This window comes from Oncorhynchus mykiss, chromosome 11 (assembly GCF_013265735.2).
Source record: "Oncorhynchus mykiss isolate Arlee chromosome 11, USDA_OmykA_1.1, whole genome shotgun sequence".
Classification (NCBI taxonomy): Eukaryota; Metazoa; Chordata; class Actinopteri; order Salmoniformes; family Salmonidae; genus Oncorhynchus; species Oncorhynchus mykiss.
In genome coordinates, this window is record NC_048575.1 from 61803044 (window position 1) to 61827655 (window position 24612).

At 44.9% G+C, this 24612-nt stretch overlaps 2 protein-coding genes across 3 annotated transcripts in view; one reads left to right on the forward strand and one right to left on the reverse strand.

The window, feature by feature from the left end:
• Positions 1-13272, forward strand: part of LOC110536170 (ankyrin repeat and death domain-containing protein 1A) — a 15275-nt gene extending 2003 nt beyond the window's left edge. Inside the window, exons 2-17 of one of the 2 annotated variants that reach the window (XM_021621774.2) lie at positions 487-678; positions 1760-1860; positions 2020-2118; positions 2253-2351; positions 5294-5398; positions 5524-5628; positions 5750-5848; positions 6061-6159; positions 6316-6414; positions 6567-6665; positions 6882-6980; positions 7067-7162; positions 7675-7876; positions 8145-8276; positions 8374-8431; positions 12437-13272. In XM_021621774.2, coding sequence (XP_021477449.1) covers positions 522-678; positions 1760-1860; positions 2020-2118; positions 2253-2351; positions 5294-5398; positions 5524-5628; positions 5750-5848; positions 6061-6159; positions 6316-6414; positions 6567-6665; positions 6882-6980; positions 7067-7162; positions 7675-7876; positions 8145-8276; positions 8374-8429 — 1647 coding nt within the window. In that variant the 5' untranslated portion in view covers positions 487-521 and the 3' untranslated portion in view covers positions 8430-8431; positions 12437-13272. Of the gene's footprint in view, positions 1-486; positions 679-1759; positions 1861-2019; positions 2119-2252; positions 2352-5293; positions 5399-5523; positions 5629-5749; positions 5849-6060; positions 6160-6315; positions 6415-6566; positions 6666-6881; positions 6981-7066; positions 7163-7674; positions 7877-8144; positions 8277-8373; positions 8487-12436 lie in introns of those variants that run through there. The other variant, XM_021621773.2, reaches the window with a different exon arrangement.
• LOC110536171 (centrosomal protein POC5-like) lies at positions 11321-23779 on the reverse strand. Its single transcript, XM_036936332.1, has 5 exons — positions 23767-23779; positions 18373-18434; positions 18029-18181; positions 13271-13378; positions 11321-12469 (listed from the first exon to the last, which is right to left on the reverse strand). Exons 1-5 carry the CDS (start codon positions 23777-23779, stop codon positions 12251-12253), a joined length of 555 nt encoding a protein of 184 aa, XP_036792227.1. The 3' UTR covers positions 11321-12250.
• Positions 23780-24612: the final 833 nt, after the last annotated feature.

Sequence of the window (24612 nt, forward strand, 5' to 3'; positions counted from 1 at the left end):
AATGTTGATGAGTATTTAATGTGTGCAGTATAAATCCATTTAAACACACCTAAGGCCTCAACTACTTTCGGAGTTTTGATTGGAGCTTAGATTCATAATAATAGTAAACTGTACACTGTACAGGAGCTCAATAGTCAAATACACATGAATGACTAGAGTCAGTCATAAATCTGCACTCATACAGCTCACTACTCCAGGCTTAGAGTGTAGATAAGGCAGTGCAGGTATTCTTATGCACTCACTTTGACCAGAAGCGATTCTGTGAAGGGTGTGGGCTTCCAGAGTAAACAGAGGTCAGCCTTCCAGCCCTGGTAATGTACATACACTGCTCCATTTCCACACCACTTTGTATTCCTTATGCAGTAAGAACCTCTATCTGCTTCAGTAAAAAGATCCAGTTCCTGACCAGACTTTCTGCATTCATTCAGTAATGCTACATGGTTGTTTTGAAAGACAAGTATTAAACAGAGACATACTGGGATCCAGCCCAGGATACAGGGAGAAGTCACCAGATATTCACCATGGAGAGAATGTCCTTGAAGGAGAGGATGGGGGCACAGCTGATGAAGGAGCTGAACCTGAACCCTAAAACGCCAAAAACCACAAAAAAAGCAGTCAAGGGATTCACTGACTTCATACAGAACGAGGAGACCAACAGTTACAATAATGAAGAAATGTGTGAGTACCGGGTATGTGTGAGTACCGGGTATGTGTGAGTACCGGGTATGTGTGAGTACCGGGTATGTGTGAGTACCGGGTATGTGTGAGTACCGGGTATGTGTGAGTACCAGGTATGTGTGAGTACCGGGTATGTGTGAGTACCGGGTATGTGTGAGTACCGGGTATGTGTGAGTACCGGGTATGTGTGAGTACCAGGTATGTGTGAGTACCGGGTATGTGTGAGTACCAGGTATGTGTGAGTACCGGGTATGTGTGTGTGAACGTGTGCCCATGAGCATGTAAATGGGTAACACCTAAGCCCTGTTTAGATTTGTTTTATTCAACATAACTTGAGTAAACACTGAACGTTAAAAAAGGGGGGGTTTGTGCCATCTGCACTGTTATTCAAGTGAAAGTGTTTTTGAAAATGTTTAAGTGGAAATTGTTAAAAGTAGTCTTTGCATATAGTTGTAGGGTTTGTTTAACTTTTCAATCACTGGTTTTTGTTTGACATGCATGTTAAAGTGAAAAATTGGAGTCTCAGCATCACTCTGTCACAGTGGAATTGTCCCACGGTCAAATTTAACAGTAAGAATAATAGCCTGAGGCAACAGAGCCTTACTTCTGCCCTCTTTAACAGGATCGGAAATTGAGTTCTTGTAATTATGGTATTAAATGTTGAGAAACATTGGTGAATATTCATTCAATGCTAACATATTCTTTCGTAGACCAAAGCAAGCAAGGAATATCCTTATCCTCTTAATTATAATGACTGCAAAGATTATGTTATGATAATATACTGTAGAAATGATAATGCTCTTGACCAAATCCCTGATCATCCTTATGGTTGAATCCATGTTGGAAAACCTTAGGTGTGTTACCATGTATCTGTCATAGGTAATGGTTTGACTGAATGTGAACATCCAGTGTGCAAAGAGCTGTGTTTGTATTGGCCACACGCACACACACAGCTTACCAATTCCACCCTAATACTAGTCATAATAACTGAAATTTCACACCCCCATGTTCTCAAAAGAAAAACATGCATATTGATGTATTACTTATTGTGAAGCACCTGGTGAGTCTTATGTGTTTGCAGTGCTGGAGCTGGAGAAGGAGTACATTGAAGCAGCAAAGATAAATGATGTACAGACCATGAAGATTCTGGGAAGGGCAGTCAAGGTTGACGCAAAGAACTTGGTGAGTCAGTCCTCATATCCATAGGAACATCGTCTCCACACTGCAGTTAGTGGGACTACAGGAGACTATCATGTACTATTTCTGTTACTTCTTTATTAGAACCATGTACTCTGTTCTGTGTCACTTGTTAGAATAACTTGTCCCATGCATTGACCCTAGCATGATCGCACTGCCCTGCACTATGCAGTTGCTGGAAAAAACATAGAGGCCGTCCAAGTCCTTCTCCAGCGCAGAGCAAACATCAATCAAGAGGACAAGGTAGGAAGACAACACTTTTCCGGTGTTACTGATGGTGTCTTTTAAAGCTTCTCCTCTTCAACAAACTCTCAGGAGAGAATGGCCATGGTTTGTCAAAATTAAACTATTTCTCTCTTTCATACATACTCGCACAGCATGGAGTGACAGCCATCCACCTGGCTGCCTGGTTTGGGAGTCTGCCCATCCTGAAGTTGCTTGTGCAGGGTGGTGCTGATCAGAAGGTTGAGAATGCGGTAGGGAACCTCTGTTCCTATTCACAAATTTCTCAGAAATCCCTTTCCTCGATCTGCTGGTCAGACCTAAGCTGTTCTCTGACATCTCAACCATCTAGGATATCAATTACAATAATCAACCATCAACACAATTTCTCCATAACCATTTGAGAATACAAAATGTCAAGTTGTCATGTACAGTGCCTTTGGAAAGTATTCAGACCCTTTGACTTTTTCCACATTTTGTTATGATACAGCCTTATTCTAAAATGTATGTACATACAATACCCCACAATGACAAAGCAAAAACTTTTATTTAAATTTGCTAATTTATAAAAAATATATATAAATAATATCACCTTTACATAAGTATTAAGACCCTTTAGTCAATACTTTGTTGAAGGACCTTTGGCAGCAATTACAGCCTCAAGTCTTCTTGCGTATGACGCTACAAGCTTAAGTTGACACACCTATATTTGGGGAGTTTCTCCGATTTTTCTTTGCAGATCCTGTCAAGCTCTGTCAGGTTGGATGGGGAGCGACGCTGCACAGCTATTTTCAGGTCTCTCCAGAGAAAAGTACAGAGAGATCCTTGATGAAAACCTGCTCCAGAGATGTTCAAGTCCGGGCTCTTGGCTGGGCCACTCAAGGACGTTCAGAGACCTGTCCCAAAGCCACTGCTGCGTTGTCTTGGCTGGGTGCTCATGGTCATTGCTCATGGTCTTGTTGGAAGGTGAATCTTCGCCCCATTCTGAGGTCCTGATCTCTCTGGAGCAGGTTTTCATCAAGGATCTCTCTGTACTTTTCTCTGTTCATCTTTGCCTCGATCCTGACTAGTCTCCTAGTCCCTGCCGCTGAAAAACACCCCCCAGACCAAGGCCCTTCTCCTCCGATTGCTCAGTTTGGCCGGGAAGCCAGTTCTATGAAGAGTCTTGGTGGTTCCAAACATCTTCCATTTAAGAATGATGGAGGCCACTGTGTTCTTAGGGACCTTCAATGCTGCAGACATTTTTTTGTACCCTTCCCCAGATCTGTACCTCGACACAATCTTGTCTCAGAGCTCTACGGACAATTCCTTTGACCTCATGGCTTGGTTTTTGCTCTGACATGCACTGTTAACTGTGGGACCTTATACAGACAGGTGTGTGTGCCTTTCCAAATCATGTCCAATTAATTGAATTCACCACAGGTGGACGCCAATCAAGTTGTATAAACATCAAGGATGATCAATGGAAACAAGATGTTCCTGAGCTCAAATTCAAATCTCATAGCAAAGAGTCTGAATACTTAGTTGAAGTCAGAAGTTTACATACACTTAGGTTGGAGTCATTAAAACTCGTTTTTCAACTACTCCACAAATTTCTTGTTAAAAAACTATAGTTTTGGCAAGTCGGTTAGGACATATACTTTGTGCATGACACAAGTAACTTTTCAAAAAATTGTTTACAGATTATTTCACTATCACAATTCTAGTGGGTCAGACATTTACATACACTAAGTTGACTGTGCCTTTAAACAGCTTGGAAAATTCCAGAAAATGATGTCATGGCTTTAGAAGCTTCTGATAGGTCAATTGGAGGTGTACCTGTGGATGTATTTCAAGGCCTACCTTCAAACCCAGTGCCTCTTTGCTTGACATCATGGGAAAATCAAAATACCTCCACAAGTCTGGTTCATCCTTGGGAGCAATTTCCAAACACCTGAAGGTACCACATTCATCTGTACAAACAATGGTACGCAAGTATAAACACCATTGGACCATGCAGTCGTCATACCGCTCAGGAAGGAGACGCGTTCTGTCTCCTAGAGATGAACGTACTGTGCTGTGAAAAGTGCAAATCAAAAACAAACAAAAAAGTGCAAAGCGAAAGTATCTATATCCACAGTAAAACGAGTCCTATATCGACAACCTGAAAGGCCGCTCAGCAAGGAAGAAGCCACTGCTTCAACCCAGCTATAAAAAAGCCAGACTACGGATTGCAACTGCACATGGGTACAAAGATTGTACTTTTGGAGAAATGTCCTCTGGTCTGATGAAAGAAAAATATAACTGTTTGGCCATCGTTATGTTTGGAGGAAAAAGGGGGAGGCTTGCAAGCCGAAGAACACCATCCCATCCGTGAAGCACGGGGGTGGCAGCATCATGTTGTGGGGGTGCTTTGCTGCAGGAGGAATATTATGTGGATATATTTAAGCAACATCTCAAGACATCAGTCAGGAAGTTAAAGCTTGGTCGCCAATGGGTTTTCCAAATGGACAATGACCCCAAGCATACTTCCAAAGTTGTGGCAAAATGGCTTAAAGACAACAAAGTCAAGGTATTGGAGTGGCCATCACCCATCCTATATAACATTTGTGGGCAGAATTGAAAAAACGTGTGAGAGCAAGGAGGCCTACAAACCTGACTCAGTTACACCAGCTCTGTCAGGAGGAATGGGCCAAAATTCACATTATTGTGGGAAGCTTGTGGAAGGCTACCTGAAACGTTTGACCCAAGTTAAACAATTTAAAGGCACTGATACCAAATACTATTTGAGTGTATGTCAACTTTTGACCCACTGGGAATGTGATGAAAGAAATAAAAGCTGAAATAAATCATTACTATTATTCTGACATTTCACATTCTTAAAATAAAGTGGTGATCCTAACTGACCTAAGACAGGGAATTTTTACTAGGATTAAATGTCAGGAATTGTGGAAAAATAGTTTAAATGTATTTGGCTAATGTGTATGTAAACTTCCGACTTCAACTGTATGTAAATAAGGTATTACAGTTTATTTTTTATACATTTTCAAAGATGTCTAAGAACCAGTTTCGCTTTGTCATTGTGGGGTATTATGTGTAGATAGCTGAGGATTTGTTTACATTTATTTAACGTAACAAAATGTGGAAAAAGTCAAGGGGTCTGAATACTTTCCGAAGGCACTGTATGGAGATGGTGAGTTGTATTCTCACTTCTCAGCTGGGAATGAACATCATGCACTGTGCTGCCATCAACAACCACACTGACATAATGACATTCATCATCTACGACCTGATGATGAAAGAGCTGGACAAAGAGGACCTGGTAACTACATAGACATACAGTATCAGTAACCATTGCATCCATTTCAAATATTGATTGGGCTGAATTAGTTCAATAAGCTGACCCTTTTTTTTCATCTCCTACCCCCCCGCACCAATCTCTCTCAGTCTGGACACAGAGCGTTTGCTTTGGCAGCAGAGCATGGCTCTGTGGAGATGCTGCAGATGTTGATGGAGGAGGCATACAATATGGCCACCATGGAGGAAGACCAGGTGTGTGTGTCACACCAATCAGGGGGCTGTAGGACTGTTTATTCCTCTATCTCCTCTTCCTGTTCACTGTCTCTCTCCCTTCCTCATTTCCTCCTGATTTTTCTCTTTCTCTAAATGCTAGAATAGGAACACACCTCTGCATTTGGCTGCCGGCAATGGCCACTTGGATGTCGTCCAGCTACTGCTGAAGAGCTTTGAAACTCGCAATGAAGTCAATATGGTAAAGTCTCACTGTAAACGCTTTCAGGGAAGCCAAAACGTTCATATTTTAACCCTGCTTAAATTGAAAAAATTATCTTTAATGGTGAGCGAGTGCTGCGCATTTTCCTTTTCAATGGAGCTGTTTGATTGCCAGCATGTGTGATGGTGTGTGCTCAATGGCTACACCTTGCAGTAGCTGCTTTAGGTCAATGACTGATGTATTCGTGGCAGGCTGGGGAGACGGCTCTATACCTGGCTGCTGGCGCTGGCCATGAGGACTGCGTCCAGGCTCTGTTGGAGGCAGGCTGTGACCCAAACATTGTCACCATGGTAGGCCTGTAAACATAAACCACACCCTCCAACTATTCACTAAAATGGCCGCCACCAGGCATAGTTACTAAATCACACCCTGTTTATTCTACTTCAGTACTTTACCTAATAGGTAGACCTCTCTATTCAATGGGAACCTCTCCTCTCCCCTCTTAGGACCAAAGCAGTGCTCTACACCCTGTCTCAGAGAAGGGCCACACATCGTTGGTGAGACTCCTCATAGAGAACTCGGCCCACTTGGACTTACAAAACCAGGTGAGAGTGAGCATAGTGAACTGGTCCTACGTCTTGGTCAACCATGAATAAAGCCAACCTGTTATCTGTGTAATTACTCAGTCTGTAGTATGACCTGACATCAGAGAGAGTTTCTATATAATGGTCCATGTTGGTTGTGTCTCCATTGGCAGCACCTCCAGGCTCCTCTCTACCTGGCAGTGAAGAACTGTCACATCCCTGTCATACACACACTGCTCGAGGCTGGCTGCAACATCAACGTCACTGATCACGTACATACAACACGTATACTCGGTCCACATCAATGTTATAATGAATTAGTTGCGTCCCAAATGGCACCCTATTCTCTGCATAGTGCATTACTAGTCCCGGGTCCTGCCAAACGTAGGACAGACATTGTAATGGTTGAAGTTATGGGTTTGGTAATCTGACCCTAGATCTGTGGTTAAGGGAAACTTATAACGTGAGCTCCTGTCTGTCCTCCTAAGAGGTCCCAGACTGTCCTGCATGTCGCTGCAGAGCTGGCCAGAGTGGACATTGTTGAGATGCTTCTGAAAGCTGGGATGAACCTAGTCCTCCAAGACAAGGTGAAACATGGACACCGAGAATAGGCTCATTTGACCCCTCTCCTCTCCACGGCAACTTCCCACTCAACTGTTTCTGTTTTGAGCAGCAGGGTAAGACAGCACTGGGTGTGGCAGCCCGAGCAGACGAGGTCATCATCGTTGACATGATCATCAAGGCAGAGAGATATTTGACATGGAGGATGGTAATGTTAACAGAGGACCATAATGGAAATAACTAACTTCATTGTGTTTGTTTATCCTCTATAATTGTGAATGAATGTAGAATGTATAGTCTACTGTTGTGTGAGAGACCTCCCTATAAGTGATATAGCTGTACTGTATGATCAAATGCAGTAAATTCAATCAGAGATTAATACGTTGCTGAAGTCATCTGCTAATCAATTTACTGGAGCTGGAAATCAATGATTATATTCATCACCGATTATTAATTTCCTAAAGTCACAACTCCAGATTAATCCCTGTAATACCATTAACGCTGGCAGTGGGAACATTATTTATGGACCTGAAATGCTTGACAATCAATTTCAGTGTCAATTTGATTCAGCATATCTTCCATACCCAACCTGACAGTCAAAGCAAGTGGCTCTGGCATTCAATAAGCATGGGACTATGTGTGCTTATCGCTGAACACTCACTGCTCTCAGTTTGTGAAGCTTGTCCTTTCTCAGGTGACTAGATGTGATTACCCTTCCAGGCCAACACTGAGCTTAATGAGAACCTTCACAGCCAGACTCCGCTGACGTTTAAATTAGACCACCGCACGGAGAGCAAACAGACCCGCAGCACTGCCTGGCACCTGGCCTACCGCCTGCTGAAGCCAGGCGACTGGAAGAGGCTGGCTCTGCACTGGCATTTCACTGAGCAGCAGGTGGCTGCCATCGAGGAGCAGTGGACAGGTGACACACACAACACCTTTGGCTCACAGTGTAGCGCAGGGGAAAATCATTCACAGGAATATCAATTGAAACTCATGAATTTATCAATACCAAGTGTAAAGATAAAATTTAGAAATCGGTAAGAGGGATTCTTTACTCATTTGACATTGTTCCAAAAACAAGCCACTTGGGTGACATTACCAAGGAAAGCCTTAACTACACTAAGTAATTTAACTCTTATTTTACCAGGGAAGTAAAGAACAGTTTCTAATTTAGTGTGTGTGTGTAGGGCAGCAGAGCTACCAGGAACATGGGAACAGGATGCTGTTGATCTGGCTTCATGGGGTAGAGCTGGCCCAAAGGAGTCCTGCTAAAGAGCTGTACCAGGGCCTGCTTGCCATAGGCAACAAGACTATAGCAGGTATGGGGTGTCCATGACCCTTACCTCATAGGAAAATATAACATTTATGTTGAAGTCATAACAGCAAATTACAGATGGGTGTTTTGTTGTTTTACAGATAAAATACGAATGGACACAGAGGAAGGAGACATGAAGAAATGCATCCTTTCATAAAGGTGGAAAAAAAACGACATAGGCATGCTTGAGTCAACAAGATTATTTTTTTCCAAAGCATTTGTGTGGTTATTTTTCAATTGATCTTTATATATATATTCAGTGAATGGTTTATTATTCTATGAGCACATTTTCTTCCAATTCATGTTCCATCATTCCAGCAATTTACATTGAGGGTTTAAGGTGCAGAATGTGGCTAAAACATAAACATATGGCGTTGATATAGTTCTGAAAACGTTGAACACAGGTGTTGTTCTCCACACGTCAACAATGTTAGGTAAAACCAGGGATGCAAACTAGTCGCCGTTTTGAATCCAAAATGTGATTCGTGTGGGTCAGATGAGAAAAGTTTGGGATGGAAGGGCTTTGGATCACTACTAGCTGTAAGTGAACAAGTGATGCGCGTTGGGAGCTGGCTGTATCCAGGGCTCAGCCAATCGTTAAAACGGCAGCACGTGACTGAAGAGACAACCAACTTGCTAGTTACAGAATCAGCGCGCGCGCTGGAAAAACAGCGGGAGAGTGGGAAGAGGTAGCTGATCACCGAGACGGGGCGAGGAGTTGATGAAGCTTCATGAGCTGTAACCGAAAAACAACTGACGTTTGGAAAGTGTGGAACAAGTATCTTGCTAGCTGGATCGAATTATCAGTTAGCAAGCCAAAGAAATGTTGAGCAACATTAACCAACTTAAACTCAATTATTTGATCAGCTAACGTTACAACATCAGATGAGCTAACCAATTCGCTATAGTATTAACTGGTATACGACTACTTGCCGTTCCTCAAGTTATAACGTGTTAGTTGCTTACTGGACCCTGGCAATCTGTGTGAAATGTTAACCATCTAAAGTAACGTTGTGTGGTTAATTTAAAATATTAGGTAGGGATGAAGTGTAATGTTAGCTTGGCCTGGCTTAAACTGGATGCCACCATAGAGGTGAAAGGAACACCACACACTTCCCTCTTTCTCAATAAAAAGGGGTATGCCAGGTGTACTCTGCCTGAAAGATCAATTATGCCAACAAAGTGTATCATGCTCTGCTGGCACATTGTAGAACGTAATAATGTGTAGTCCAAAGATAGCTATTGTTGTGTTGAATTTGACAGTAACGTGTGAGGGGGGATTACGTGTTTTACTCGGTGAACATTTTTGTGAACTTGCTCGATGTCTACTATAGTGGCCACTATAATAGAGCAAAAATAGAATGCCTGTTTTTCAATCAAATTTGATTAGTTCCATGCGCCGAAGACAACAGGTGTAGCAGTAAAATGCTTACTTACGAGCCCCGAACCTGCAATGCAGTTTCAAAAAATACGCATAAGAATAAGAGAAACAAGTAATTAAAGAGTAATTATATTTCTACTTTGTTTTCCCCCCAAATTGCAATATGTAGATGTGTGTGTGTGTGGTCACAACCATTCTATTATAAAGGCTGTCGTGGCTAACTGCAATATTAGTGTATTATTTTGTCAAGACTTGAGTGTCATTTGCAGTCAAGTCTTGGCAACAAATAACATTGGATTGATTTCTTTACTTTTTTTTAGTTGTGAGTCAGGTTCACATGAACCACTTTTTATTTTATACAGACTGATTATGTAGATCATATTTGTTGTTGTTTAATTAGTTAACCTGTATTTCACCCCAGCAAGGATTTTTTGCATGTTTTGGTGGAGAAAAAAGTGTCACCTTTTTGGGCCCTCACCAGTTTGCGCCCCTGGGTAAAACTACTAGGAAAATGGTCATCATTTAAATAGAAAGATGGTTCCATCAGTCGCCATTCTATTTTCCATTCCGGAGTGTTAGAAATATCAGGTGCAGGTGTAGCATATGTCTAAAATATTTGGGAATATTCAAACGTGCAGGTGTATCAGCTTGACTAAGTCATGTATGGAAGACTGTATTTGCATAGAAGGTGGGTGGAATGTTCCTATGCGATATGGTTTTGTTTGTGTGTGTTTACTCAACAACTTTGATAGAGTGTTTGTGGTAGGCTGAGTGTGTTCTGGAGGAACTCTGGCCCTGCTGATTGGAGGAGGAGAAGCTGTGGCCTGACCCGCTGGGAGAGAGAAAGGGAGACAGGGTGAGGTCTATCCAGCGAAGGTGTGTTTCTACAGATCATAAATCTACTTGTTTGGTGATTTTGATTCATTGTAAAAATAGACATGTATGATGCTGATGGTGTACCTGTGTGACAGGGCGTTGGCGCTCCACCCATAGGTTGCTGGGAGTGCAGACGAAGCGTGCCGTGATGCATGCAGTCAAGGTTTTGGAGGCTTTCTGTTGACTCGCTGTGATCACCAGTGTACTGAGCTGATACATATTATTAAGGAACAGTCAATAAATACGGGACCTTTCACTTTGTTTGACAAATGGTGAGGAAAACGGTAACCAGAGACAGTGGCTGACACCCTTTTCCCAAACACTTCTCATCATGGATTTAGCCATGGTAAAAACTCCTTGTCAATGATAACACCAATCCAATGATTGTAGCTCCATGACAAAGTGGGAGAGGGGTAGAGAATCGGGACATAGCCACGATAAGCTCCCAGTGCCATAGATAGTTAGTACAAACCGGTCTGTGCTCTGTGGGAGCTTGCAAAGCCACTAACCTGTCTGTGGGAGCTTGCAGTGCCCCCTGGTGGTAGGGTGCTGTGGAACACCTCTGCCCTAGAACCCACCTGAGGGAGAGCGAGTGAGTGGGCAGAGTGATCGTAGAAGCCCATACATAGAGGAGATGAAGAAATTAGACAAACTGATCCACTGTTTCACATAGTGGGTGTTTGAGGAGTCAGTTTTGTGTTGTGACAATTACACCCATATGAAATACTGTTAATGAGAAAATGTTAAGCCTTGAGAAAGAATAGATACAACGGCAGGAAATGTGACTATGTTTAATGATGGGGGAACCTGATCCATAATAGTGAAAACTTGCATGCACTGTAACTAGGGTGTGTGAGAGTCTCACCGTCTCTGTCACGATGGTACAGGGGGGTCAAGGTGGAGTGGGCTGTACCCGAACAGAGGCGGCGGGCCAATGAGCCTGAGCCAGGATCGTGCTGGAGGGAAGACCAATAAGATCAGTCATATAATGTCATACAGGTTTATGTCCTGAAGTAAGCTTCATAACTGGACAGGTCAAAGATGACAAACAAATAAGCCCAATATGATCAAATCTGACCCAACATAAATCACATTGTCAGTTGTAAAATGAGACAAATGACTGACATTCCAGGCCCTCCCCCTAAAACAACCAACAAAGCTCAATTATTACACAGATAAATGAAACAGCAACAAGAAACACTAATACTCTTTTACTTTAAGCTGAACCCTACAATCTCATATACATGCATACGCACGATGACCACACATAAACACAATCAGAAAAAGTCCTTGCCCATCAGTCAACGCCAGACCAAGGTTACAACCTCCACAAAGAGCACCACTCAGTCAGCACATTCAAAGATTTAGCATCATCACGCCATCCAATGAATGAATGAGCCAGAGGAATGAAAAACATCCCCCTCTCCACATAAATCTATACTGTCAACGTGTCAATAGTAGCAGACTGCACTCTATTGGACAACTAGTGTCTGTTTTACTGTAACATAGGCTACATGTGTAGGTTGATCAGATCATATGGACTGGGAAAGGTATACTTATTTTTTAAAGAATCTGTTCTATGAATGAAAATGTCAGGAACAGAAGTGTTTGGTTTTTTTTTAACCCTTTTTCGCCCCAATTTCGTGGTATCCAATTATTTTAGTAGCTACTATCTTGTCTCATCGCTACAACTCCCGCTCGGGAGAGACGACGGTTGAAAGTCATGCGTCCTCTGATACACAACCCAACCAAGCCGCACTGCTTCTTAATACAGCGCGCATCCAACCCGGAAGCCAGCCGCACCAATGTGTCGGAGGAAACACCGTGCACCTGGCAACCTTGGTTAGCGCGCACTGTGCCCGGCCCGTCTTCATGGACTCCTCATAACGCTCCCTCTCTGCCCGCAGGCTCTGGATCTCAGCCTGGGCCGCATCCACGTGCTACTCACCGGGAGAGGGAAAAGAAGGAGAGAGGGACGAGAAAGAGTGGGGGAGGAGGAGAGAGAGGGATTAATTAATGTATCATCGTTGTTAAACGTACCGTAATTAAAATTCAAAGGTAACATTGTGGAAAACATGAGGCTAGATTGTTACTGAGGAATAAAGATTAAAGGGAAGCATGTTTCAAATCACTAACTCTGAACTGACCACAGTCTGCAATGTCTGCTCCATTCCCTCTCTTCTCTCACTCACAGTAATAACCATCTCTCCCTCACTGTGCTAGGCCTGTGTTCTGCTCTAGCTCCATTCTTTCTCTTCACGTCTATGGTACTGCCAATAACTCTAGCCGATTCAAATCCTCTCTTCCATTCCAATACCCCCCTCCCTCCGTTTCTGCTAGGACTGCTCTACTACATGTCTATGGCTCAATCACTGCTCTAGCTCCTCTCTCACTGGGCTTTCAGCCTCCATCAATTACATGTTTAGTCAATCAAGCTCACTCACTGTGATTGATGAATAACTGCTGCACTAAAGCAATGTTATTAACCTCTCCACAAAACCTGGTTTACAGACAAACCTTCAAAAATGTGTATTTGCCATTTAAAAAGCTGTCAGGTCTGCAGAACTGTGCAATATGGCGAGTGACAACTATTTATATAAGACCATGTTAATTCAGTCTCTGTTGTCCAGTTAGTGTAGCTAGCTACTGTTCTGTGCTCATGTAAACTCTGGGTAAATTGTCTTATTTTAGTACAGAACACCCAACAAAAACAAATTCACATTTCAGAGTGTTAGAATTACATATGATTTCTGTTTCCACCTCCCCTGGACGAGGGCATGCCAGCCTGCCCACACCTTCCTCTTCAGCTGCAGACTGTAGTGCTGCTCTGCCAGCCGGGCACTGTGGGCCTGGAGAGAAGGGAGGGGACACGGGGGAAAGCAGGATAGACCAGGGACAGGTGGAGAAATGTTTAGAAAGACTCAACTACGCAGGATTCAAACCCACAAATGAACAAGAAACAACTTTGTTTTTCTACTTTTCAGATATTTAGTGAAATTGTCAGTTTGAGAAACAGACACCTCACAAGTCCTCAACTGACAGCTTCATTAAATAGTACCCGCAAAACACCAGTCTCAACGTCAACAGTTTATTTTTATTGGCCAGTCTGAGATATGGCTTTTTCTTTGCAGCTCTGGCTAGAAGACCAGCATCCCGGAGTCACCTCTTCGCTGTTTACGTTGAGACTGGTGTTTTGTGGGTACTATTTAATGAAGCTGCCAGTTGAGGACTTGTGAGGTGTCTTTCTTAAACTAGACACTAATGTACTTGCTGATAATGGACCTCTGTACACCTATGTAGATATAAAAATAAAAACAATAGAATTGGCAGTTTCCAGCTACAATAGTCATTTACAACATTAACAATGTCTACACTGTATTTCTGATCAATTTGATGTTATTTTAATGGACCAAAAATGAACGGTAGTGTATACTGTAGCAGAAATTACGAATCAGATGAGGAATTCCTGATCAGTCAGGAAACATCTGATAAGGCCCACTGGGCCAATAGAATACATTTGTAGAACACAGCCTCAAAAGTCTATTCTCATAACTGAGAATATACACCGCTCAAAAACAGGGAACACTAAAATAACACATCCTAGATCTGAATGAATGAAATATTCTTATTAAATACTTTTTTCTTTACATAGTTGAATGTGCTGACAACAAAATCATCAATGGAAATCAAATTTATCAACCCATGGAGGTCTGGATTTGGAGTCACACTCAAACTTTAAATTGGAAAACCACACTACAGGCTGATCCAACTTTGATGTAATGTCCTTAAAACAAGTCTAAATGAGGCTCAGTAGTGTGTGTGGCCTCCACGTGCCTGTATGACCTCCCTACAACGCCTGGGCATGCTCTTGATGAGGTGGCGGATGGTCTCCTGAGGGATCTCCTCCCAGACCTGGACTAAAAGCATCCACCAACTCCTGGACAGTCTGTGGTGCAACGTGGCGTTGGTGGATGGAGCGAGACATGATGTCCCAGATGTGCTCAATTGGATTCAGGTCTGGGGAACGGGCGGGCCAGTCCTTAGCATCAATGCCTTCCTCTTGCAGGAACTGCTGACACACTCCAGCCACATGAGGTCTATCATTGTCTTGCATTAGGAGGAACCCAGGGCCAACCTCGCCAGCATATGGTCTCACAAGGGGTCTGAGGATCTCATCTCGGTACCTAATGGCAGTCAGGCTACCTCTGGCGAGCACATGGAGGGCTGTGCGGCCCCCCAAAGAAATGCCACCCCACACCATGACTGACCCACTGCCAAACCGGTCATGCTGGAGGATGTTGCAGGCAGCAGAACGTTCTCCACGGCGTCTCCAGACTTTGTAACGTGTGTCTCATGTGCTCAGTGTGAACCTGCTTTCATCTGTGAAGAGCACAGGGCGCCAGTGGCGAATTTGCCAATCTTGGTGTTCTCTGGCAAATGCCAAACGTCCTGGGCTGTAAGCACAACCCCCACCTGTGGACGTCGGGCCCTCATATCACCCTCATGGAGTCTGTTTCTGACCGTTTGAGCAGACACATGCACATTTGTGGCCTGCTGGAGGTCATTTTGCAGGGCTCTGGCAGTGCTCCTCCTGCTCCTCCTTCCACAAAGGCGGAGGTAACGGTCCTGCTGCTGGGTTGTTGCCCTCCTACGGCCTCCTCCACGTCTCCTGATGTACTGGCCTGTCTCCTGGTAGCGCCTCCATGCTCTGGACACTACGCTGACAGACACAGCAAACCTTCTTGCCACAGCTCGCATTGATGTCTCATCCTGGATGAGCTGCACTACCTGAGCCACTTGTGTGGGTTCTAGACTCCGTCTCATGCTACCACTAGAGTGAAAGCACCGCCAGCATTCAAAAGTGACCAAAACATCAGCCAGGAAGCATAGGAACTGAGAAGTGGTCTGTGGTCACCACCTGCAGAACTACTCCTTTATTGGGGGTATCTTGTGTGATTGACTTGGAGTTACATTGTTTTGTTTAAGTGTTCCCTTTATTTTTTTGAGAAGTGTATTATGTTAATCTCCAAGCTAAAATACATCTCCAGGCATTGAATAGATAGACAAAAAAGAAGCAGGGCAGGCTATCCTAGAGGCTGTCGCTCCATTCATGTTCTCCTCAGTGATAAATATCTCAGTAACCATGGTGACCAGGTGGTCTGCTGTGTCTGCACCTCTCAAACGGCATCTGCAGTCTGTCTGAGACAACAGACGACTTACCGGCCATCTTTTCATTACCTGGATCTCAAGAGATTGTCTTTATTTTCTGCACACAAACCTGATAAACAAAATAATGTTTGATCCTGGGTGGCACAGTGGTCTAAGGCAGTGCATCGCAGTGCCACCAGAGATTCTGGGTTCGAGCCCAGGCTCTGTCGCAGCAGGCCGCGACCGGGAGGCCCATGGGTCGGCGCACAATTGACCCAGCGTCGTCCGGGTTAGGGAGGGTTTGGCCGCATTAGCGACTCCTGCGGCGGGCCGCGCACGCTGACCAGGTCGTCAGGTGTACGGTGTTTCCTCCGACACATTGGTGCGGCTGGCTTCTGGGTTAGATGTGCATTGTGTTAAGAAGCCGTGTGGCTTGGTTGGGTTGTGTTTCGGAGGACTCTCGACCTTCGCCTTTTCCGAGTCCGTACCGGAGTTGCAGCGATGAGACAAGACAGTAACTACTACCGATTGGATACCACAAAATTGGGGAGAAAAAGGGGGTAAAAATAATAATAATGTTTGATTAGAACTCTGGGAGCATCAAAATAGTATATTATAGTTTTATATATCCTAAAGCCTGTTCAGTCTCACGGCCTTTATAATAATGTTTTTTATTGGACTAAATAGAAAGCATATAGCTGTCTGCTTTGGCTGTGTGTGACTACCCTCAGACATGTGTTAGTGTGCCCTGGGCTCTACTATAACAAGGGAAGCCCTTGCTGCTGACCCAACCCCCCTGCTAGAGCATTTCCCATCTTTAGCTACAGAAACTGAGCCTGGGAGGCAGAGAGAGTGAGAGAGAAAGAAACAGAGCGAGAGACTAAGTGTGACCGTAAGAATGCAAAGTAAGACTGGTTCCTCATCCAGGAATGCATTTACGTCAATATCTTAATCAAGGAAGAAAAAAGCACTCTAAAGAGCAGTTTGGGTATGATGCCAGCATATCATTACAAATCAGGCGCACAAAATCCTGCCTGCTTTTTTACATCCCAGTGCACTACTCCATGACAGTTTAAGCTCTACAACCACAACTAAACATGCCACGGTCTGGAGAAAAGACTGAAACCGGGTGTAAGCTTGGTTTAAGCTTGCTTGTGGTAGGTAACAGAGAATGAATGGTTATTCTGATATTAAATAGAGTACCTCAGACAACTAAATCTTGTAATAAATAATGTGGAAATTGAGCAAGTTGAGATGACTAAACTGCTTGGAGTAACCCTAGATTGCAAACTGTCATGGTCAAAACATATTGATGCAGTTAGTAGCTAAGATGGGGAGAAGTCTGTCTATAATAAAGCGATGCTCTGCCTTAACAACACTATCAACAAGGCAGGTCCTACAGGCCCTAGTTTTGTCGCACCTTGACTACTGTTCAGTCGTGTGGTCAGGTGCCACAAAAAAGAACTTAGGAAAATTGCAATTGGCTCAGAACAGGGAAGCACGGCTGGCCCTTGGATGTACACACAACTAATAATAATATGCATGTCAATCTCTCCTGGCTGAAAGTGGAGGAGAGAGACTTCATCGCTACTTTTATTTATGAGAGGTATTGACATGTTGATTGCACCGAGCTGTCTGTCTAAACTACTGGCACACAGCTCGGACACCCATGCATACCCCACAAGAAGTCTCTTCACAGTCCCCAAGTCCAGAACAGACTATGGGAGGCACACAGTTCTACATGGAGCCATGACGACATGGAGCTCTATTCCACATCAAGTAACTCATGCCAGCAGTACAATTAGATTTTAAAAAACAGCTTAGGGAACAGCGGGGACTGTGATGCAACACAAACATTGGCACAGACACATGCATACACACACAATAACATACGCACTATACATACACATGGATTTGGTACTGTAGATATGTGGTAGTGGTTGAGTAGGGGCCATGTATTGTAATGTTTTTAAAATAGTATAAACTGCCTTAATTAACTGTAACTTGTCATTTATGGTCTGATATTGTCAGTTATATGATTAACGTGCTTCACAGTCTGTGTTTAGGGACAGGTATTGGCTATCATCAAGCTATTCATTTCTCCATGTCAAGTGTTTGGGTGCTTGTGAAATACACATGGAACATTTAACAGCTTGTTGGACTTGGTGCATTTGAGTCTATGTAGGCCTGGGGTATAAAAAAAAACTACGACAGAGGATAATTTCTTGAAATCCAAATCCTTTATGACAGTTGATCATTTGAAGGGAGCAATGTGGAGGGCCTCAAGCTGTGTGTCTGTCAGAATGGCTTAGTGTAACGAGTGTGTGTGGTTGAGCAGCAGCCCACTGTACCTGCTGAGTGTTAGGCCTAGCGTCATCGTTTCCACGGGAACCTTGTTCATCTGCAGACAGTTGTGATGCGTTCAGAAGCTGCAGTTGAGCACTGGGCTGCTGCTCATACTCAGGACTGACCACTGCATGGTGGAGAAGTTCTTCATATTCATCCTGTCCATAATGAAAGAAGAGCGTGAGTCATTGAATCCTGAATAAAGTTCTGCATAGATACTGCATGTCTCCATTGCAACTTCAAATGATCACTCAAAACAGTCAAATTATGAGTTTTTTTTAGATGAAGAATTGTATTTATCATTTTTGAAGACCTCTCCACAAATCTGTAAAAGGAAGTGCTTTGTTACCTGCAGCTCAGATGAGACCGAGCTGTCCCCTGGTAGAACTGGACTGCTCGAATCCCCTTCATCTGAGGAAAGATTAAAATACAAAACAAATGTTTATTTTACTAGGAACAGCACTTGGAATGGTCCCGTGCTGATGAAGTCAGATAGCATGATGACAAATACTAAATAGTTCATTAACATAAAAAATAGATAAATAAAACCTAGATAACTATTATACTTTATTCAAAGATTTTACCTAGAAGTGGACATGACGAATTTATAAGGTAGCTACGGCGAGGGTAGTCTCGCAAGGCCATCCTACAAAATCTATTTTGGTGATTCGTCAGGTGATGGCATAAAGTTTAGGCTATATTTCCAAGTGAATGGGGTGCTTGCTTTCACCAAACAAATGTTCAAAGAGCAGATGATTGACTGGGGAAAAAACAACGATAGATTGGATCAACTTGTAATGAGTGGCAGCAGACTGCTAAACTATGTTCAACATGATTTAGCTAGATAACAAACGTTAGTAACCTAGCTAGCGCGAAAACACACACTGCAGCTTTGAAACATTGTCTTGTATAATGTCATCATTTTCAAAAGTAGCTAGATAACGTTATTCAATTACTGCTTTTTAGAGTATCTCGAACTGGCTTCGTCTTGCGTTTGTTTGTTTGTAATTTGTTGAATTTGACCGTTTCAAACCTCTTACTTTGCGTTTCAAACTGGCTAACTTTAGAACAAGGCGCGATTAGGTTGGTTACTGAGTCGAAGGTCCTTACTACAGTACTTTTGATTGGGCAGTGCTTTTCCCTGGTAACAGTAGGCGGAAACAACACTGAACTCAACCAGAGGCGGAGGAGGAAGCCATATTACCCAAACCAAACCACTGCCCCAAACGGCCTGAGTGAACTATATTCCTTTATCCACCATCTTCGGCTACATGTCATCTAAGATGATCCAAGTGGTCATGCTGTAATTTTAGCTATCTATAGTACTGCTACTGGTATAATTAGCTGACCAGATGTAATGTTAATCTACTGTTATATTTAAGTGAACATATTGCACTGTAACGTTAGCTAGTGTTGCAAGTTTAAATTGATTTGTCAATGCTTCTTTATCATTTGCCATTAATAAGCAGGGAAAAACAGTGGGTGTGTGTGTACATTCTTGTTTGGTAGCGTATGACAGTTAGTGGCAGCAGCACTACTTACTGGTGGTTTTGTAGCCCACAGCAGACCATTGTGATGGTTAATGCATTAATTAAAACAATCAATCAGTCCCACTTATCCGTCTGAAGTAGGTATATGTCTTTGGTGAATACCACCACCCTGAGAACCTGCCTTTAGACATTATCGTGTTTGTGTCAGTTGGGCAACTGCCGACATAGCTAGGTTCATTACCCGTACGAGCGAAGACAGAAACGCCTTTGAGGTCATGAACCTCGTGCTTAATGGCATTAAACCCCATATGTGGCAGAGGCCTGGCAGACTAGAACGGAGGTGGGACAGACAGCAGAGACATATGGTCCCTCTTGGCCACGGCAGAAATGCCTGTGTTGCTCTTGGTCTAGGACCTCTTTACCACCTGGATGTGCAGGGAATAGGCTGCTATGGCACTATCAGGCACGATGCTAGCAGCATTGATATGAGACTTGTCAATTCTTTGAATTAGATACATGAGGGAAAACACTGTGTAATGCCATATGTGTCTGTGTAAGTGTAATACTCTCACTCTGAGATTAAACTGACATCTTAAACTGGGCTATTCTGCCAAGGACGAACACTAGTGCCAAAAAGCAGTTTAACAACCGATCCCCTGGCATAGCATAGGCTACTCCAGTTGAGGAATAAGTGTGGATTTCAGGTCACTATAACATATTGTTTAAGATATGTCTTTTGTTACAAGAAAATAAGGCAATAAGACATGGTGAAGTATGCAATGAAACCACATAGATAGGATTTTATCATTATGCATCTTGACAGTATGGGTTTTAACCTGTCTGGATGCACAGAGAGGATAATCCCTGTTGCATTGAGGGGAGTGCATCATGTTCTGATGAATGACAGAACTGTGTAGCTTCACACAGATGACCTATTTCCATTCCACATATGCACCATATTTATACATTTTAAAGGGATATGTTTCTCACAATTTCTCTTTGAGGATGATATTGTCACCAGAGCTTGCTTTGGCAGCTTCCCTGCCCTTTATGATATCATTAGTGAGCAACTGCTAATTTGTTATGCTTTGGTTAAGATATCATAACAAAACAAGGCATGATAAAATAATCCTTACAATGTGTGTGTGTGCGTGCGTGCATGCGTGCGCGTGTGTGTGGCAAGAGTGAACCAAGGAAAATAAAGTGTCACAAGAATCACAATGTCAAAATGACAAGAGATATGAAGCTGTAAATGCCCCTACACTCCATTCCCAATCAGGGACTGTATGGCCTGTCTCCAACAGACAATGTGGTTCATCATTGGATACGATGGTCTACCAGTAAGCACATGTGTGTGGTTCTGTGTGTGGGTCAAACAATATCCAAATATTGATCACTATTATTCACTGTTCCTGTGGTGCACATATATTTTTACACATGGAATGATTGATATATTTTCCCTTCAACAAATCAATGGTAATAGCCGTGTTTGGATCTTAAAACTCTTTCATTCTTGTAGTGGAAAGAGGTTATAAACGACTGTTGATAGGGGTGAGATTAAACAGTGTTTTACTCCCCAACCCCCTCACTAGATCCACTTTGTAAATACCACCTTAGTTTTAAAAAGTAAATGCAACTGGGCCTGTGTTGAAATGGGATGCAGCTCACATCCTTCTCTCCTAGCCTGTAAGAAGTTCAATCTGTTCCAGGACAATAATCACAATCTGTTTGACTTTCCTCCCCCTGGCATTTTAGCTCAGGTATGTAAGACTATTCAAGACCTTGAAATGGTAGACATGACAGAAATGAGAGAATAATGTTCTGAGGTAAAGCTGATTGAGTTGGAAAAAGCAAAAAAGTATTCTTCAGTTTTTTGTCAGTATATTGCTGATGTTTGATTGTTTAATTATTAATCTTGACAAAAAATGTTTTGTTTATACAGCAGTCAAAAGTTTGGACACACTGTCACGACTTCTGCCAAAGTCGGGTCCTCTCCTTGTTCGGGCGGTGCTCGGCGGTCGGCGTCGCCGGTCTTCTAGCCATCATCGATCCACTTTTCATTTTCCATTGTTCCCGTGGCTGTGCCCTTCCCCGTTCACGCCTTAGACAGTCGACCATCAGGGTCAGGGTTGATTAGGGAGGCCACCGCTCCTCTGGGTATGGTGACGCAGAGGGGTCACAAGGAGAGAATCAGTCTCTTCCTCATTGACTCTCCTGCATTTCTCGTGGTGCTAGGCCTACCCTGGTTAGCTTGTCTTGGCAACGGAGGGCTCTCACGGGGTGGTCGCGAGAGTGCTGGGGGAGTTGTTTAGGTGTTTCCGTTGGTGCTACTACAGTGGAAAGTCCAGACCAGGTCTCCACCGTGCGCATTCTCCCTGAATATGCCGATTTGGCTCTCGCCTTTTCCAAAAAGAAGGCGACTCAATTACCACCCATTGACGGGGGGATTGTGCGATAGATCTCCTGGTAGACCCAGCACTTCCCAGGAGTCACGTGTATCCCCTCTCACAGGCGGAGACGGCGGCTATGGAAACATATGTCTCCGAATCCCTGCGTCAGGGGTACATTCGCGTCCTCTACTTCACCCACCTCCTTGAGTTTCTTTTTTGTGAAGAAGGATGGAGGTCTCCGCCAGTGCATTGACTACCGAGGCCTAAATCAAATCACTGTGAGGTACAGTTACCCGCTACCTCTTAACGCTACAGCGATTCAGTCAATGCATGGGGCGCGCTTTTTCACCAAACTAGATCTCAGGAGTGCTTACAACCTGGTGCGTATCCGGGAGGGAGATGAGTGGAAGACGGCATTCAGCACGACCTTAGGGCATTATGAGTACCTTGTCATGCCGTACGGGTTGATGAATGCTCCATCAGTCTTCCAAGCCTTTGTAGATGAGATTTTCAGGGACCTGCACTGGCAGTGTGTAGTGGTGTATATTGATGACATTCTGATATACTCTGCTACACGCGCCGAGCATGACCTGTACGTCAACGCTGAGAAATGCCTGTTCTTCCAGTAGTCCGTCTCGGGGGTGGAGATGGAGAGCGACCGCATTTCAGCCTCGCGTAATTGGCCGACTCCCACCACAGTAAAGGAAGTGCAGTGGTTCCTAGGGTTTGCCAATTACTACCGGAGGTTTATCCGGGGTTTTGGTCAGGTAGCGGCTCCCATTGCCTCACTGCTGAAGGGGGGACCGGTACGGTTGCAGTGGTCGGCTGAGGCAGACAAGGCTTTTGGTCACCTGAGGGCTCTGTTTACCTCGGCTCCCGTGCTGGCCCATCCGGATCCCTCTTTGGCCTTCAAAGTGGAGGTGGACGCTTCCGAGGCTGGGATAGGAGCCGTGCTCTCTCAGCGCTCGGGTACGCCACCGAAACTCGGGGGACCGGGAGCTGTTGACTGTCGTCAAGGCTCTAAAGGCGTGGAGACATTGGCTTGAGGGAGCATCCCTTTTTCATCTGGACTGACCACAGCAATCTGGAATACATCCGGGCAGCGAGGAGACTGAACCCTCGCCAGGCAAGGTGGGCCATGTTTTTCACCCGTTTTGTTTTTTCCCTTTCCTACAGACCAGGTTCCCAAAATGTGAAGGCAGACGCACTGTCCCGACTGTATGACACAGAGGAGCGGCCCATGGATCCCACTCCCATACTCCCGGCCTCCTGCCTGGTGGCGCCGGTAGTGTGGGAGCTGGACGCGGACATTGGGCAGGCGTTACGTGCAGAGCCCGCTCCCCTCCAGTGTCCCGCAGGGCAACTGTACGTTCCGTCTGCTGTCCGTGACCGGTTGATCTATTGGGCCCACATGTCACCCTCCTCTGGCCATCCTGGGAACGGTCGGACGGTGCGCTGTTTGGTTGGGAAGTACTGGTGGCCTACCGTGGCCAACGACATGAGGGTTTATGTTTCCTCTTGCTTGGTGTGCGCTCAGTGTAAGGCTCCTGCCCAGAGGGAAGCTACACCCCTTACCCGTTCCACAGAGGTCTTGGTCGCACCTGCCAGTGGATTTTCTTACCGATCTCCCCCCCTCACAAGGAAACACCACGATCCTGGTCGTTGTGGAACGGTTCTCTAAGTCCTGCTGTCTTCTCCCTCTGCCCGGTCTCTCATGGCCCTACAGACTGCAGAGCCCTTATTTACGCACGTCTTCAGGCACTACAGGGTGCCTGAGGATATAGTGTCTGATCGAGGTTCCCAGCTCACTTCGAGGGTCTGGAAGGCGTTCATGGAACGTCTGGGGGTCTCGATCAGCCTTACCTCTGGGTTTCATCCCGAGAGTAATAGGCAGGTGGAGAGAGTGAACCAGGATGTGGGCAGGTTTCTGCAGTCGTATTGCCAGGATCGGCCGGGGGAGTGGGCAGCATTCGTTCCACTAACCTCTCCCCCTTCCAGTGCGTACTGGGGTACCAGCCGGTTCTGGCGCCTTGGCATCAGAGTCGGACCGAGGCTCCTGTGGTGGACGACTGGTTCAGGCGCGCGGAGGAGACATGGGACACCACCCATGTTCACCTCCAGTGCAGACCGTCACCACAGTGAGGCCCCGGTGTTCGCACCAGGGGACTGTGTCTGGCTCTCGACCCGGAACCTGCCCCTCCGCCTGTCCTACCGGAAGCTGGGCCCGCGGTTTGTGGGGCCATTTAAAGTCCTGAGGAGAGTGAAGGAGGTTTGTCATAGGTTACAGCTTCCCCCTGATTACCGTATTAACCCCTCGTTCCATGTGTCTCTCCTCAGGCCGGTGGTGGTTAGCCCGCTCCAGGAGTCTGAGGTGCGGGAGGTTCCTCCGCCCCCTTTGGACGTCGAGGGGGCCCCGGCGTACTCCATTCTCTCTATATTGGATTTGAGGCGTCGGGCGAGGGGCCTTCAGTCCCTCGTGGAGTGGGAGGGGTACGGTCCGGAGGAGAGGTGCTGGGTTCCGGTGGAGGACGTGTTGGACCCTTCAATGCTGCGGGAGTTCCACCGTCTCCGTCCGGGTCGCCCTGCGCCTCGCCCTCCGGGACGTCCCCGAGGCCGGCGTCGGCTCGCTGCTGGAGCCTGCGCATACTGTCACGACTTCCGCCGAAGTCGGGTCCTCTCCTTGTTCGGGCGGTGCTCGGCGGTCGGCGT

What these genes read in the sequence shown, in the direction of transcription:
- LOC110536171 (XM_036936332.1), bottom strand. An exon ending in CGGTCTCATCTGAGCTGCAG is followed by an intron (nt 18,182 to 18,372) that starts GTAACAAAGCAC and finishes CATTATGGACAG; the next exon opens with GATGAATATGAAGAACTTCT. An exon ending in GGTGGAAACAGAAATCATAT is followed by an intron (nt 12,470 to 13,270) that starts GTAATTCTAACA and finishes CCCGGTGAGTAG; the next exon opens with CACGTGGATGCGGCCCAGGC.